Here is a 15,501-nt window from a genome sequence, read left to right on the forward strand (position 1 = left end):
GTGGCCAAGAAAGCCAATGGCACCCTGGTTTGTATCAGAAATAGCGTGGCCAGCAGGACTAGAGAAGTGATTGTGCCCCTGTATTCGGCACTGGTGAGGCTGCACCTCGAATGCTGTGTTCAGTTTTGGGCCCCCCACTACAAGAAAGACATTGAGGTGCTGGCGCGTGTCCAGAGAAGGGCAACGAAGCTGGTGAAGGGTCTGGAGCAGAAGTCTTATGAGGAGTGGCTGAGGGGACTGGGGTTGTTTAGTCTGGAGAAAAGGAGGCTGAAGGGAGACCTTATCGCTCTCTACAACTACCTGAAAGGAGGCTGTAGCAAGGTGGGGGTCGGTCTCTTCTTCCAGGTAACAAGTGATAGGACAAGAGGGAATGGCCTCAAGTTGTGCCAGGGGAAATTTAGACTGGCTGTTACGAAATTTTACTTGACTGAAAGGGTTGTCCAGCATTGGAAGAGGCTTTCCAGGGAAGTGGTTGAGTCGCCATGCCTGGAAGTATTTAAAAGACGTTTGGATGAGGTGCTTAGGGACATGGTGTAGTGGTGGTCTTGGTAGTGTTAGGTTTACAGTTGGACTTGATGATCTCAAAGGTCGTTTCCAACCTATACGATTCTGTGATTCTGTGATTTTCCTATATATAGGAAGCATTTACATGTGTTATTACAGATGGTAAGTATTGTTCTGCCGGTACAGATGCGTGGGGTGCAGCAACCTAGTTACTGGATTTTGAAGCGTGGCGGCAGGAGCCCCGTTAGGGGAGGAGGCGGTGGCGCGGCCAGGGCCCGGTACGCGGCGCCGCGGGCGCGGGGGAAGCCGGAGGCAGGGACCGTCGGGGCAGCGCCGGCGGAAGGGGCGGGCGGGGCCGGGCCGGCGGCGCAGCGGCTGCATGGGCGGCGTGTGGGGCCGCGCGGCGCGGCTCGGCGTCCCCGCGGCCCGGGCGGCGGCGGCACCGGTCAGCGATCGGCGGCGGCTAGGTTGGCTGTCCGGCCCCGGGGCGAGCCCGCTGCTGCTGCTGCTGGCGGCGGCGCTGCCCCGCGGCCCGGTCCGCCCGCCGGCCGTCCTCGGCGCCGCGCCTCACTTCCTGCGCGCCGGGGCGGGGCGCGGGTCCTGGGGCCGCCGCTGCGAGACAGGCAGCAGCGCCGCCGCACACCTCCTTGGGGAGCAGCCGGCCGCCATGCCCGCCGCCGGCCCCGCCGCTAGCCCCGCCGAGCCGCAGGCGCCGGCGGGCGACGAGTCCCTCCGCCGCGGCCGCCGGAGGAAAGCCAAGGTGGGAGCGGGAGCGGGAGCGAGCGGCTGTGCGCCACGTGCCGCCGTGGGGGCGGCCATTTTGTATGGCCCGGTCCGGCCCCGGCGCGGGCTTGGGGGCCCCGGGCACGGGGGTTCAGGCGTTAAAGCGGAATAACAGCGCGTGGTCGGAGGGGGCGGGCGAGGGAGGCGGTTCCTCCGTGTAACGCCTGCTTTCCCTCGGCAGGAGGAGACCCAGGAGAAGAAGCTGAAGCGGCGAGAGAGGCTGAAGCGGCGCGGTAAGGCCGAGGGCGAGCAGGCCCAGCCCGAGGAGAGCGGGCTGGGCGACGGTGACCTTGAGCCCCCTCTGCCCAAGAAGACCAAAAAAGTCAAGGAGAAGAGCAACGGTCTGGCTGGAGAGAGCGATGGCTCTGAGCATACAGCGAAATCTTGCTCTGCTGTAAGCAACGACGTGACGTCTCCGGCAGCCCAGAGTGCATCCGGCGATGCAGCTGCTGGAGAGCAGGACAGCGACGCAGAGGTAGTAACACTCTGCCAGCAGAGCCCGTGCCTTGCCTAATTAACGTCCCACTGGTAATGAGTGGGCTTAATAACACATACTGGGTGCTGCGTGGAGACTTGTGGAGTGAGGGTTGTGGGAGCGTTAGGCTGCTGTTGTAGGCAGTGTTTGCCACCATTCCCCTTAGATTTACAGCACCTGGTCCTGGGCATCAGGGAACGTGCCTGGCACCATGCCCATTTCTGCCCAAGCTGCGGGTGGGTGAGTGAAGCACAGCAGTACATGCACCAGCATGTGGCAGCCATCTCTCCTTGTGCTTTCCCCCTCGTGGTATATGCCAAGCCGTTTGGAGTAGTTTATTCTGCAGTGGAGGAGGCTAGCTAACAGGAAGCAGTGACCATGTGCTCGCTCGTCTTTGTGTGGCAACTTGTTTTGTATCCTGCAGTGCAAGGGTTTCTCCCTGCTGCACAGGCAGTCACTGTCTTAGAAATGTGCGTTGCTTTGTGCTGTGACAGCGCTTTCTCTCCTGGCAGGCTCTTTGAAGAAATATTTGGCAAGGTGTCCTGTCAGGGAAGGTCACGGTTATCCTCATTAGTTCCTGCTTCTGGAGTTCTTCCTGTTCAGATTTCACCCTTGGCCTTGCACACATGTGCAAGAGGATCCCTCAGCTTGCCTTCCCCTGCATAGGGCCTTCTGTGGGTAGTTTTCTCTCTTGCGTTTAAGATGGGAATGTGGATCAAGAGAGTGCTTTTTGTACATTGAGTGTAATGATGTGATCTCTCAGATCTTGAAGTAGAAGCTAAATAGTGAGTTCTAAGTATCTAACGGTGTGCAAAGTTAAGAAGCTGTCTGCGTGATGTACCGGGTAGGTGTGATTTAGAGGGAAATTCCTGCTTCACACAGTGAATGGAAATCAAATATGTTTTGCTGTGAAAAACATTTTTATTATTTCGGTGGACTCCAGTTAAGATTTTTAACAAGTAGTTTCCCTTTCCTGACTTGCCAAGCGTATGTGCACAATGCAGTAAGATCACATGGAAGGGGCAGTTGTTCCCTTTCGTTTGCCATGGGTCTTAAAAGGTGGCACAGGTATATCTGAACTAGAGATGAGATAGCAGTAGTTGTGGTTTTGAACAAGCTGTTGCAGGTAACAAGAGCAGGAAGACCTTTGGCAGGAAGTCTTAAGTAACGACTGATGTAAAACCAGGATTCGCTTGTAGGAATTCTGTCACGCTAACTGGTGCAGCCGGTGTCAGTGTGTCTTGTCTTCTAATACAGGGTGGCTGGATTCAAGTTTCCAACTTTATGCTGTGATGACGTTTTTGTTTGTGAAGTACCTGCATCACAAGGGTTTTCTTCCTGTTTAAACAGAAAGGAGGTAGCTGGTAAAACTGCAGTGATAAAGTAAATGCACAGCTTTTCTTGTGTGCCTGTGTAGGGTACATTATTTGCTCATCTCCTAGGGGTAATAAGTTGTTTGTTTGTTTGTTTTTCTTTTATCCTGTTAGGAGCTGACAGAAGAAGCAAAAGAAGGCGCCTTCTCCAATTTTCCTCTCTCCCAAAACACCATCAACCTTCTCAAAGGTTAGTTAATGTGGCAGAAGAAATTTCAGTAAATGTTTGTCCGGAATTGCACTCTGTTACACGTGCAAGCATAGACAGAAAGCAAGGGTAAATTGTCCTAAATCGTCTTACATTTATTGTGGAGTAAGAACATGCACATGAGCGGTCACTGTAGGTTCAAAGAATCTACTGTTGTTAGTAGGAACAGAGTTTCTGTTTTATTCCATTTCAAGTTCTGTTATTTTAAGGCAAGTTTATTCTTTTGTGGTGTGGTTATTCCTACACATACATGCTAGACACAGTGTTTTTCTTCTCATCAGCATCATTTTACTTACTGTGTGTCTTTATTTTAATTCCAGTATCTGCTGTCTACAATATCACTTCTTAAATAAGTGTAATGGTGTTTCCTATATGAGGACTGTGTGGCTCCTGTGAACAGATTGTCTCTGATTATTCTCATACTTTTGGGCATTTTCATATCTCTTCTAGATTAGTTTTATTGTGGATGTAACCACTTTAGAGTTCTTACTGTTCTCTGTGTTGGGGAAACTGTGCAATTCTTGTTTCCCAGACAAAATTCTCCTAGTTGCTTTACATTTTCCTTGCTCAGAAGTTTGTCTTGGGTGGATTTATTTCACTTCCACTGTGCAAAATCTCTCTCAAGTTTTAGAGTATCTTAAACACCCTCACCTCCTCCCCTGCCCTCAAAATCAAGCTACCACAAAATCTTGGGCTTTATCAGAAAAAGCTTGGGGTTTTTTTTTTTTTTTCTTCCTTCCCTCTGGTTGTCATATGCCAAAAATCATAAAGAAGGCTTCGTTTGATTGTGAATATTCAGCTGTGTGTTTAAGGGGGAATACTTTTTGATTTAGAGTAGGAGAGAAAACACACAGATATGTATTTCTTCTAACTTGCACCTTCTGTTGTGTACAGGATTTGACATGATGCGTCCTACATGTTTGGGCTAGTTATATATGAGGGCTCCTAATTGTTCAGCTTGCAGAAGAATCAGCACCTTTTAATGAAACCTCTTTGGATTATTTTACAGCTCGAGGTGTAAAATACCTGTTCCCTGTGCAAGTGAAGACTTTTCAGCCCATATATGATGGCAAAGACCTAATTGCTCAAGCTCGAACAGGAACTGGGAAAACCTTTTCTTTTGCTCTTCCACTGACTGAAAAACTTCACAGTGTCTCGCAAGATGGGAGAAGAGGCCGTTCACCAAAAGTAACTTACCACTTAAGGATTAACACCAAAACGTTAGAATATGGTAGTTTTCAAAAGTGATTTTGTAATTGCTTTGAGGACTTTTTTGGGACTTCTTTCTCCTTTATTGGTGTTTGTAATACCAAATGCTTTCCTCAGATCAGGAACTACAATGTGACAGAGGTTTTGCAGCATCACAGTGATAACACGTTTCACTTTTAGGGTTCCTTGAGATTTATTTGGGAGGCTGCTGTCCTCAGGAAGTTAGCATGCGGCTTTGGGGTTGAATCCCCTGCCTTTTCTCAGGTAGTGGTTGAGTCAGCTGGACTTGTCTCCATTCACTGAGGTTGTTTCTCACTATAAATTCCATGGTGATAACTGAAGGCTTTCTGCTTTTTATTTTTCCCTCATGTCTGGAGACTCAACTTAATGGATGCAAGTGGTGTTTACATTTCTACTTAAGCATGAGATGGAATTGGTAACCAGATATCTGTGATCAGATATCATATTCCCATGCAAATTAAGTGTATATATTTATCATTAGACTGAAAAACTGTTATAGTCTGCAGATTTCTTGCCTACTTCATCCTTATATTTTATTAACTTCAAAAGTGATGTAAGTTTTAAAGTCTTATTGTCTGAAAGATTTCTAGAGAAGAATTCAGCTCTTTGTTTTATCATTTCATTCTTAAAAGAAAATGGCGGAGGGAAGGGTAGATGCTGGAGGAAGGCAGGTAGGTGGAGAAAGAGGATATATGGCTAGAGTGTGTCATGCTGTGTATCTTTTAAGATGTTACTACTCCAAATTGTTTAGTGACTGTTCCTGTCCTTTTAATGCTAAACTGCACCTTCATTGTCCTTGGTAATGTTACTGAAGTGTCTATTTTATCTGGCATTAACTTAAGAAAAAAAAAAATCACTGTTCTACATCTTGGTTATCTTGTAATGCTTTGCCTTGTTTCCTCTTGCTGGCTATGAGGCTGTGATGTGCAGGCTCCAGGTGTCAGGAAATATTCCTGGGATAGTGGGGAGCTGTGGGCACCTCTGTAACAAGTGTAGAATAAGAATGGGTGTACAAGCTGTTTGACATGGAGTAAACCCTTTTCTCCTAGCACCCTCTCCCAAGCACATCTGCATTTTTGTCTCTTTTCACTCCCTCCAGGTGCTGGTTCTTGTTCCAACCAGGGAACTGGCCACCCAGGTAGCCAAAGACTTCAGGAATCTCACCAGGAAACTGTCAGTGGCTTGTTTTTATGGAGGAACTCCGTATAAAGCACAGCGTAAGTAAACACTAAGGAATTACAACTGGATAGGAGTTGACTTTCTCCAAATGCATTCAATGAATAAAACTGTTTTTTTCCCCCTTCTCAGAGTTTCACTTCAGTCAGGAGCCATGACATTGCTTTCAAAGGAAGCATACAGCCTGGGTTGAATTATTTTAGTTCCATAAATCTTTATTTAAAAAATAAAGATTTTTAAAAAAACCTTTATTTTAAAAAAACCTACAACCTTTATTTAAAAAATAAAGGTTGTAGGTCTGCAAAGTGACTAGTCCTTTTAGTTGTGTATTTCATTGTGTATTTGTGTGGTTTTTGTGTGGACATATACTGGGGCTAGATGCCTATCCAAGGAAAAGAGAGAACTGTTTATGTGCCTGTGGCTCTGTCTGTCTCTCTCTCCAGAGGTAGCTGTGAAAAAGAATTTAGCTGAAAAACTAATGCGTTTTTCTGTGATAAAGCTCTGGAGGTTTCTAATGCCAGCTCATTGCTGCTTGGAAATTGGTGTATCTTACTGTAACTTTGCTTGTGGTTTGGCTGGTATTCCTGACAGAGCAACTTGGACCGCCGTTAAGCTTACTTGTTTGTTACTTGGGCTGGACGTAGTGCTTTATTCAGAGATTAAAGTGAAGGGCAGTAGTTTTTTCGTTCTACAATTAGAAGTGTTGCTGTGTAGTGGTAGCTTTTTACCTTGTTGTCTCTTAGCATTCTGACACTGTCCTTGTTTTTCTGTCTCTTCTTCCAGTTGATCTCCTTAAAAGTGGCATTGATATTCTAGTGGGAACTCCCGGACGGATCAAAGACCACATTCAGAATAGCAAGCTGGAACTTTCCAGTGTGAAGCATGTTGTTTTGGATGAAGTTGATCACATGTTAGACATGGGCTTTGCTGAACAAGTGGAAGAAATCTTAGGATTTGCTTATAAAAAAGGTAAATTCTGACATCAGGAGAGGAATAGAGGACAATGCAGAAAACACATTCATGCTACTTTGAAAACTGCTGGTGCACCCTCAACTTCAATCCTTTGTGCAATGCTAGTGTTGGACCTCAGAGAAAAGGGTAAAGGAGAGTTGGAAAAGGTTCAAAGCAAGGTGGCAGATGGCTGAAGGGCTGGAATGGAATCTCTGGGAGGTGGGGAAAAAAAGGCAAAAAGCAATAAACCCACCCCAGCTCCCTAAGCCCTAGTGTTCTTCATCCTGAGAGAGAAGACTGAGCACAGGGTTAGGATTATGATGTCTGTACACTTGTCATCACACAAAGTTGACAACTAGGGAATATTTCCTCTTTTCTGATGTAATGGGCATTCAGCAAAGCCACCAGGTAGCAGATACAGAGCAGAATGAGTTTATGTTAATAGCGTGAAATTCCTTGCCACACTGTACTAATGCCAAAAGTTTTGAAAAGTGACTTGAATTACTCTAAGTAGAAATATCAAGGATTACTGAAATCAAGGATATAACTTCTGGCTCTGGGAGCCACAAAAAGCTGGTTGCTGCCAGTGTTTCTTCATATCTTTGTTAACTGTGCTTGACTACTGTTGGAGAGAGTATATGAGCTTCATGGATCTTAAGTTTGACCCCGTACAGCCACTGTCATTTTTACTTGACTGTTACATTCTCCCCATTTCTGCAGAGTTGGTCTTTGACAGTCAAAAAGTACAGATAATCTTCTAAGAAAGGAAATCCGTATAGGTTTTGGAAGAGTTGTCATAATGATTCAATCTTAAAAGTTTCCTTCATAACTGGAAAATAAATTGTAGGGAATAATAGTGTTCTTTTGCAATGTGTGTTTCTCTCTGTCTGATCCTGTGGAGCTATGAAGGTAGATTAAACTTTTTCAAGATACTGTTTGTTAAACTGTTCTTACTGGGGATAATCTATCTTGTTATTTAATTCTTCCCCCCGGTCTGCAGAGTGTCCTTTTTAGCCTGCTTTTTTCCTTTGCACACAGCCATACTGTTCACAGCTAGTTAGTATTGGAGGACCAGGCAAGGAGGGATTGAGACAAGAGTTCTTTCAGGTATGTGGGAGGACTTCAGGCACGGTCTAAACCATTTTTGGCAGGTGATCTAGAAATCAATCTTGTATTTCTTCTCAGGCAGGATGAAGGATTCAGTTTGGTCCAGTTAAAATTGCTGTAATTTTGCCTTCAGTGTCTAAAGGGTATTAAAAATGTTTTCATTGCTTCTAAGCTTTCTTCTTGTAGCTGACTTATTGCACATATATACCTCTCAGTTTGAGAGCGACTCTGTTGCTTTTTTACCAGTTCTCAAGTTTCAGAGTCTGTTATGATGACTGAAATCGGTGGCCTTTCCTTCCAGGTTCTGAGAACAAGCCCCAGACACTGCTGTTTTCTGCAACTTGTCCACGATGGGTATATGATGTAGCAAAAAAATACATGAAAGATGAATATGAACAGATCGACCTGATTGGAAAGAAAACTCAAAGAACTGCCACGACTGTGGAAGTGAGTGATTCTGCTGGAGAGCAGTGCAGGTCCTGAGATCATGTGGCCTGGATGAGAAGGGTTCTGCATTGACTTTACAAATGGGGGTGTGGAATGACTTTTCACATGATTGACACACAAATTTTTTTAAGCAAAGCTTTCATATGGGGGCAGTAGTTTCCAACCTTTAAAAAAAATAATCTGTGTTCATTTTCTGTCCTGCGTGTGGCTTAGATTTAACATAGATGCTTACCATCTTTCTTTCCCAAACAGCACTTGGCTATACAGTGTCGCTCATCTCAGAGAGCAGGAGTTCTTGGGGATATCATTCAAGTCTACAGTGGCAGCCATGGGCGGACCATTGTCTTTTGTGAGACCAAAAAGGAAGCAAATGAACTGGCTATGAATGCTTCACTCAAACAGGTACTGGGGTCTGAACAGAGAGCAGCAGTTATGGATATTCAGGGGTTGAATGCCCTGAAATAAGTATGAGGTTGCAACTGTGTGGATGAAGTTGTTTCTGTGGGTGGTTTTAAGACTTACGAAAGCTGTTTCTAAAAGTAGAGCTTTGCAATTAAAATACCCTCTTGGTTGTGATTATGAATTTATTCCTTTGGCTTTAAAATCATGCAGGACTGGATCGATGGAAAATATGCAGCTTATGTTGAATAACCAGGAGAAAGCAATAATGGTAATAAACAGGAGCTAGTACAGACCGCATATTCCATCTCATATTAGTGTGCTCTTTAGATTCCCGTCTCTTAATGGCTTTTATTCTTTGAACAGTCAGTATTCAGGAAAATCCAACTTAAATGGTAGAACAGAATGCTGTGTTGTCCTTGGAAGGTCATTTAATAGTTTGTTCAGACCTCAGCTGATATATCGAGCAGGTTTTCTGTGCTTGCTTGAATTAGCACCCTTTTTTTGAGAGTGGGGAAAGGTGCTGGATTTTTTTCAGAGGAAATCCTGTTTGATACTAAATACTAATTTGTTCTTGTGTCAGTATGTGACACATTTTTTTCTTATGCTAGTAAGTTCTGCTTTAGCATGTTACTCATTTGAATTCTGAGCTTGTGACTTGCCTCTTTCTCCTTGTCAAACACTTGGTCTGTCTCTTGTCTCGTTAAAAGTGGAGGTCGTTCAGATCACCTATAGGGTTTGGGAATGCCCTGAAAACCTCACTTCAGCTTCTCTGTGTTTTGGGATGGCTTCCCAGGGAAGGGAGCAAAGTCTCCTGCCAGCTCTTTACAAGCACTGCTTAAATAAAATTGCTTCCATTTGTTCCAGTGGAAGTGGAAGCTGAAGTGGGCCCTTGTTGGCACGGCAGACTGCAAATTGCACAGTCTGCTGTTGGTATGCTACAAATAATGTTATGGTAAAACTACTGCTTATGAGTATTACTGTCCCAGAGAAGGATCAAACCACAAAGTAGGATGCTTTATATTCCTTTGGTATCACCTGTGTAATTGTTTTCTGTTGCTCTGCACAATGTTTTGGGTTTTGTAATTAAATGTCTTTAGATACTGTAGCCTGGACTCTCCTGTTAAATGACATCTTAATGGTTTGTTTCACTGACAGGATGCCCAGTCATTGCATGGTGACATTCCACAGAAACAGAGAGAAGTTACATTAAAAGGCTTCAGGAATGGTGTGTTTGAAGTTCTGATTGCAACAAATGTGGCTGCCCGTGGTTTGGATATTCCTGAGGTTGACCTTGTTATACAGTGTTCACCACCAAAAGTAAGTCATTAGGGGAAACTAAAATTGTAATTTATTTTTTCGTGGCAAGGCAGTGGGTTATTCCTTTGTTTCACCAGAATTATGTTCTGATTCACAAATGAAGTTGGATTTTTTTGTAGATGGAGGCCTAGAATTTCCTAGTTAACCTTTTGTATTTTGAGCTTTGATTAAAGTAAAAGTGATGGGTTTTGCTTACTCTCAAAAGTCATAAGATAGCTTTTGACATTGTTTCAGCATTTCTGAATCCCTTCTGAACATTGTTGAGTTTCATAACAATTCTGAAATACTCCTGCTGCCTTTTTCTTCTTTTGAAACTCCAGTGGAGCTTTTTATTTAAAAAAACCCCACGTCAATAGTGTTTGTTAAACCTGAGGCAGCATACCTTGGGCAGGATAGCATATTCAAACCCGAGTGGTTTGTGTGTAGTTACAAGTTTGGGTATAGAGACATAATGTATCACTCCTTAGGCTTCTGAATTAGAATTTAGCTTGCATTTTCTCTCTTACAATGTATAAATGTCAACAGTTTAAATGGCATAAGGTTTTCTCATGTTAATCTGAATTTCTGAAGGATGTTGATTCCTACATCCATCGTTCTGGACGTACGGGTCGAGCTGGCCGGACTGGGATCTGCATTTGTTTATTTCAGAGAAGAGAAGAAGATCTTCTGAAACAAGTTGAGCACAAAGCGGTGAGTTGTACCTCAGACCTCTGCTTAATGAAATTATTCAGCTCCTAAAAAGACTGCCAGTCTTAGACTTTGTAACCATGGGCTGCTTATGAGTCCAGTATGGGACTCCTGTCCCATAGACTAGTAGGCCTGAAGTGTTGATATTTGGTGTTTGTAAATGCGTTTGTATCAGCCTGTTGTAATGTCTCACGAGTTTTTCTATGTTGGCAGTACTCTGTTGATGTTAGCAGGCAGACTGTGACAGGAATGCATGAAGGAGACCATGCCCTCGCATTACAATCTGCATGTAAATTGCTGTAAAATAGCTCCAGATTAACAAAGGCGGGGAACTTAAAAGCTTTATTCTAGCTTTAGAAAGAACTTAAATAAAGACTGTGTTGATGTTCTAAACAGTAACTAGAGATCTCAATACTGTGACTTAGGTAGGGTTGAGTTGTAGAGTGCTGAAAATACCTTTAATTTATTTTCTTGATTTCAGGGGATTACATTTAAACGTGTAGGTGTTCCCTCTGCTACAGATGTAATTAAAGCTTCAAGTAATGATGCCAAAAAGTAAGTTTATTTGCCTGTTCTTAAAAGATGTCTAGAGATGCTACCAACAATGCTGTTAATGCAAAGCTTTAAGGGATCAGACCTGTATGTGAGCATGTCTTTGCCTATGTCGTAAAAGTCAGCTGCTTTGCCTGTAGACACTGACTTGTTTTCATAAGTTTATATCAATAAGCCTCTGTGTGCTTGAACATAGACCTTTTCATAGAACATAATGTTCTCTTGAGTTCTTGCAAAAATTAGCTTTTGTATATGTCATCACAAATCAAAAACAGAACAGGGAATTACTGTCATGAGGGGAAACTGATTTTTGTCTGCTCAGATGATGCAGTAGCACTGTGCAAAGAGCAATACGTAGTATAATGAAGAGTTACTCTGCAGTAGTGAGGGTGTTGTAGCCCTGTCCTTTGTTTCTTTGTATTGTTTTATTCTCAAGGGTTGTGGTTTTTATTCCATGCAGCTCTGTTTACGTTTGCTGCCCCATTGGTGGAAATTGCATTGGTAGAGATTATTATAATTAGTGAGGATTTGACCAGTGTAAAGGAGATCACGGGCATGGTGTTGGGTTCACTGCATACTGAAAAATGGTGGGATGTGCTGGTGTACCAAAAATAACATTAGAGGAGTAGCGGTTCTCAGTTTTGCAGCTTGTTTTCACTGCCTCTCCCAGAAAGAACCAATTTAATCAGCTTGGCACTGAGAGCAAGAAGGGCCTTGCCCCAGCCCAGCAGTGGCATTGTAGTGGTTTGCTTCTTTTCCTTGTGAAGGAAAACCAAGGGATTATTGGGTTTGCTGACAACACTTTATTGTGGATTCTTGGGTATGGCCATAAGAATGCTGATATTTTAGAGCCTTCCCTTGATGTTTTTATCAAAGCTGTCAAACATGCCACGTTGTACATCTTCAGTTTTGAATACATCTTTCAAGAGGCTTGGCCTAATGAACAGAGAAGGTGGATATTCAGCATCCTGAAGGTGTTAAGTTAAATGAGGGGTAGTGAAGCATGAGCATGATAGCAAAGGCTTTTAGAGATAATTCGTTAATCTTGAAAGCTGTCTGAAGTCTGTATCTTAAACATGACTGCACTTCACAATGGCCTTTGCTGATCTCTTAAACTTTTGTTGTCACCATGTAGGTTGTTGGAGGCCATTCCACCTTCTGCAGTAGACTACTTCAGAAAATCTGCTCAAGAGCTCATAGACGAAAAAGGGGCAGTTGCTGCCCTGGCTGCAGCTCTAGCCCATATTTCTGGGGCGTCTTACATACAGCAGCGCTCCTTACTCAACTCAACTGCGGTAAATAACATTACATCTGTGTTAACAAGAATGGATAAATGAATTGCTTGCATCCAGTCCAAGTGTGGCATCTTCTTCTCAGGCTCTTTCAGTAGGGTTTCTGAATAGCTGTTATCCCCAGCTTCTGGTTTGTTGCTTGTTCCTTAACTGAAATCAGCTCTTGCTGGCACTCTGCAGGAAACCAGAGAAACTCAAAATCAGTTAGTAAAGTTTCTTGTAATGAGAGGTAAAAGAATTTCTCCAGAGATCTAAGTGACAGAAGATTTTGATGCTCTAAGAGAGTTTAACTAATGAAATTTTACAAGATAATAGATTGGTTCGTGCTATTGTAGTTTTCCCTTCCCAGGAAGCTTTTGCATTTCTGTAATATTTTAAGTAAGTCTAGCATGTCATTACCTGATTTCAAAGAGATCTTGACAGAAGAAAAGTACAGCTGTTCCTTTTTCTGATGCATTTAGGGAAAACTTGGCCCATTTCGTTGCGTGGTAACACAGTTTTGGAAATAGCCTGTGACTGGACTGTGCTTGTATCAGTTTGGGTGTTTTTTACCCCTTTTCTAGCGGTAACTTTCTGTATGTATTGAATAAATGTGTGTCTGCTTCTGGCTAAAATACAGAAATGCTATTGGCCTTTATATCAATGGGTAATCCTAGGTTAGATGGATGCTTCAGCTTCTTAGAAGGCTTTTAGTTGCTTCACTTTTGGGAAGTTGATTTCTTAGGATTAAATACTACATTACAATAACAAGTTATTGCATAGTTCATTAGTTAGTGAGTTACAGGCTATCCAACCAAGTTTAGTCTTGTAAATGTTTTTCTCTGTCTGTTTCCTGAAGGGCTTTGTGACCATGGTGTTAAAGTGTTCAATAGAAATGCGTACCATGAGCTATGCCTGGCGAGGACTAAAAGAACAGCTTGGTGAGGAAGTAGATGCCAAAGTATCTGCAATGCGTTTCCTCAAGGGGAAGATGGTAAGATGGCCCAACCTTGAGGAAGAAGGGGGGCTGTATGTGTACACACATGGCCAGTTCTTGCAGTGATTGAGGCAGGAGTTCTGAAGTACCAGTATACAAATGTTGATACTTCACTCTATTCTTACTCAATCTCATTTCTCAGAAAATCAACCTATCATAAGGCCCCCTGTAACTGCTGTCTATATATACACTATAAAAAAACCAAACAAACCAAACCAAAACCTTACAGCTAGTTGAGTATTTTAAAAGCCACTTAATTGAATAGAGAAATTGCTCCTAAATGATAATGCAATAATTCTCTCCTAAAATAAAAAGAAGGCATCAGAAATATGTATATAATGGGAGTGGTTGTTGTGACCTTTATTCTTTCACTGTAAACTCGTGCTAACGCTATATACCACTGCATTGAAAAGACAGCTGTAGAGAAGGGCAGTGACTGACTGAATTCACCTGTCAGCCTGGCTCCTGACACTCATCTCCTGTGCAAGCGTGTTCTCAGAGAGCTTGTGGTGCCAGATAACGCCTGTCTTACTTTCAAACAGACAGGCTGATTGCAGGCGATGCTGCTGTCAGCACAGAGCATTTGAATCTGCATTTTGTTTTGAGCTTTTGTGTTTTAACTGCCTTTTTTCTTCAGCTTATAAAAAGCTTCCCCCAAAAGACCATGCTTTCTATCATTTCTGTTTTCTACAGTTAGCGTGTATGAACAGTTGAAGGTGCTGCCTATCTGTTTTTGTGTGTCTCTGTTCTTGGATATATCTTTGGAAAGCAAATGCCTTTTTTTTTTTTTTTTTTTTTCCCTGTCATAGGGGGTGTGCTTTGATATCCCTGTTGGTGAACTGAGTAACATACAGGTATGTTTTTGTAGCCAGAATGGCTTTGGAACCTGGTGATTTGGAATTCAGTGATTGCCATATATAGGATTGAATATAGGGTGGTTTGGGAGGATGAGGTTTGTGTTTTAATAAGGATGTTGCATAGACCACACAGTCGTTAGAAAGAGCACAGCACAGTTGTTAGAGAATACCCTGTCATGCCTCTTTCTCATTCAGTTCTCATTATATTACCTGATTTTATTAAACAAAATCATGTGTTCTTTGGCTACTCTAGGTTTTGACCTTGCCAGTGTATTTGAGAGTTAAACAGTTTTCTGTCAACCTCACTCCTTCTTGTCCCTTTGTGATTGTTTATTCCTTGTCACAGGACTGTGAGTTGTCTCCCAAGAGGGATCTGCCAACTTATTTTTGTGAGGGTGGGAATTGTCTGGAAATGCCTTTGCATTCAGTGTTGCTTTTAATGATATAGGGTACCTTGGACACACCTGCAGGCATATAAAGTCTTGTGACATTGGTCTTGTTTCAGGAACAGTGGAGGGACACCAGGCGCTGGCAACTGTCGGTGGCAAAGGAATTGCCTGAGCTGGAAGAGTATCCCCAGGAGGCAGGACGAGGGTTCTCCAGGTTTGGAAACGGGAGGCAAAGTGACAGTGGCTTCAAGAGAAACAACTGGTTTAAGAATGGAAACCGGGGACATGATGTTAACAGGTCACTTGATTAATTAACCTCTGGTACAGATATGGGACTGAGCTGATTTTTATCAAAAAGTAAAAGCCTGTTAGACGCTTCTCCTTGTCTTTCTTCTTTGATAAAGCAGCCTGTCTTTGAGGATGGCTAAAAATCACGTTTGCTGAAATGACTGGGTTTTTTTGAAGATTTTTCTTTTTGCCCAGCAAAGCAGCTGCTGCCATTTTCCTGCTGTTAAATGGCATATGTGTCTTGAGGGGTGAGCATTTCACTGGAAACTCGGCCTTGTGGGAGATCAATGCTCTTCTAAACATGTAGTTAACTGCGCCCTGCCTGTTCAGCAGCCCTCGAGTAAAAAATCTGGTTCTAAAAAAATATTTTTTCTGAAAAATTTGAGATCAAGCCCCTCAGCACCCTTCCTTGAGAGTGTTCTGTGGGCACAGGGGCTCTGGTGGCCGTGGGGGTGCTCGCACTTGTCAGTTGCTGTCCGCCGATTCT

At 43.3% G+C, this 15,501-nt stretch overlaps 1 protein-coding gene across 2 annotated transcripts; it reads left to right on the forward strand.

Annotated features, from left to right (window-relative positions):
- The first annotated feature begins 848 nt into the window (after nucleotides 1–848).
- On the forward strand, nucleotides 849–15,100 carry LOC142411432 (nucleolar RNA helicase 2-like). Of its 2 annotated transcripts, XM_075505357.1 has the most exons (15): nucleotides 850–1,264; nucleotides 1,469–1,762; nucleotides 3,250–3,325; nucleotides 4,353–4,531; nucleotides 5,673–5,790; nucleotides 6,533–6,718; nucleotides 8,109–8,254; nucleotides 8,507–8,656; nucleotides 9,812–9,973; nucleotides 10,544–10,663; nucleotides 11,142–11,215; nucleotides 12,348–12,507; nucleotides 13,343–13,477; nucleotides 14,290–14,334; nucleotides 14,843–15,100. In XM_075505357.1, the coding sequence occupies exons 1-15, from the start codon at nucleotides 884–886 to the stop codon at nucleotides 15,035–15,037; spliced, it is 2,421 nt and encodes an 806-aa protein (XP_075361472.1). In that variant the 5' UTR covers nucleotides 850–883; the 3' UTR covers nucleotides 15,038–15,100. The 2 variants fall into 2 exon arrangements, with proteins under 2 accessions (XP_075361473.1, XP_075361472.1); XM_075505358.1 differs by lacking the exon at nucleotides 14,290–14,334 and having other exon boundaries at nucleotides 849–1,264.
- Nucleotides 15,101–15,501: the final 401 nt, after the last annotated feature.

This window comes from Mycteria americana, chromosome 6 (genome assembly GCF_035582795.1).
Source record: "Mycteria americana isolate JAX WOST 10 ecotype Jacksonville Zoo and Gardens chromosome 6, USCA_MyAme_1.0, whole genome shotgun sequence".
Classification (NCBI taxonomy): domain Eukaryota; kingdom Metazoa; phylum Chordata; class Aves; order Ciconiiformes; family Ciconiidae; genus Mycteria; species Mycteria americana.

Bases quoted from the DNA above. Each gene is read 5' to 3' on its own strand.
- LOC142411432 (XM_075505357.1), top strand. From the start codon at position 884: ATGGGCGGCGTGTGGGGCCGCGCGGCGCGGCTCGGCGTCCCCGCGGCC. The intron at 4,532-5,672 runs GTAACTTACCAC...CACTCCCTCCAG, and splicing joins GAAGAGGCCGTTCACCAAAA to GTGCTGGTTCTTGTTCCAAC. The intron at 13,478-14,289 runs GTAAGATGGCCC...TCCCTGTCATAG, and splicing joins GTTTCCTCAAGGGGAAGATG to GGGGTGTGCTTTGATATCCC.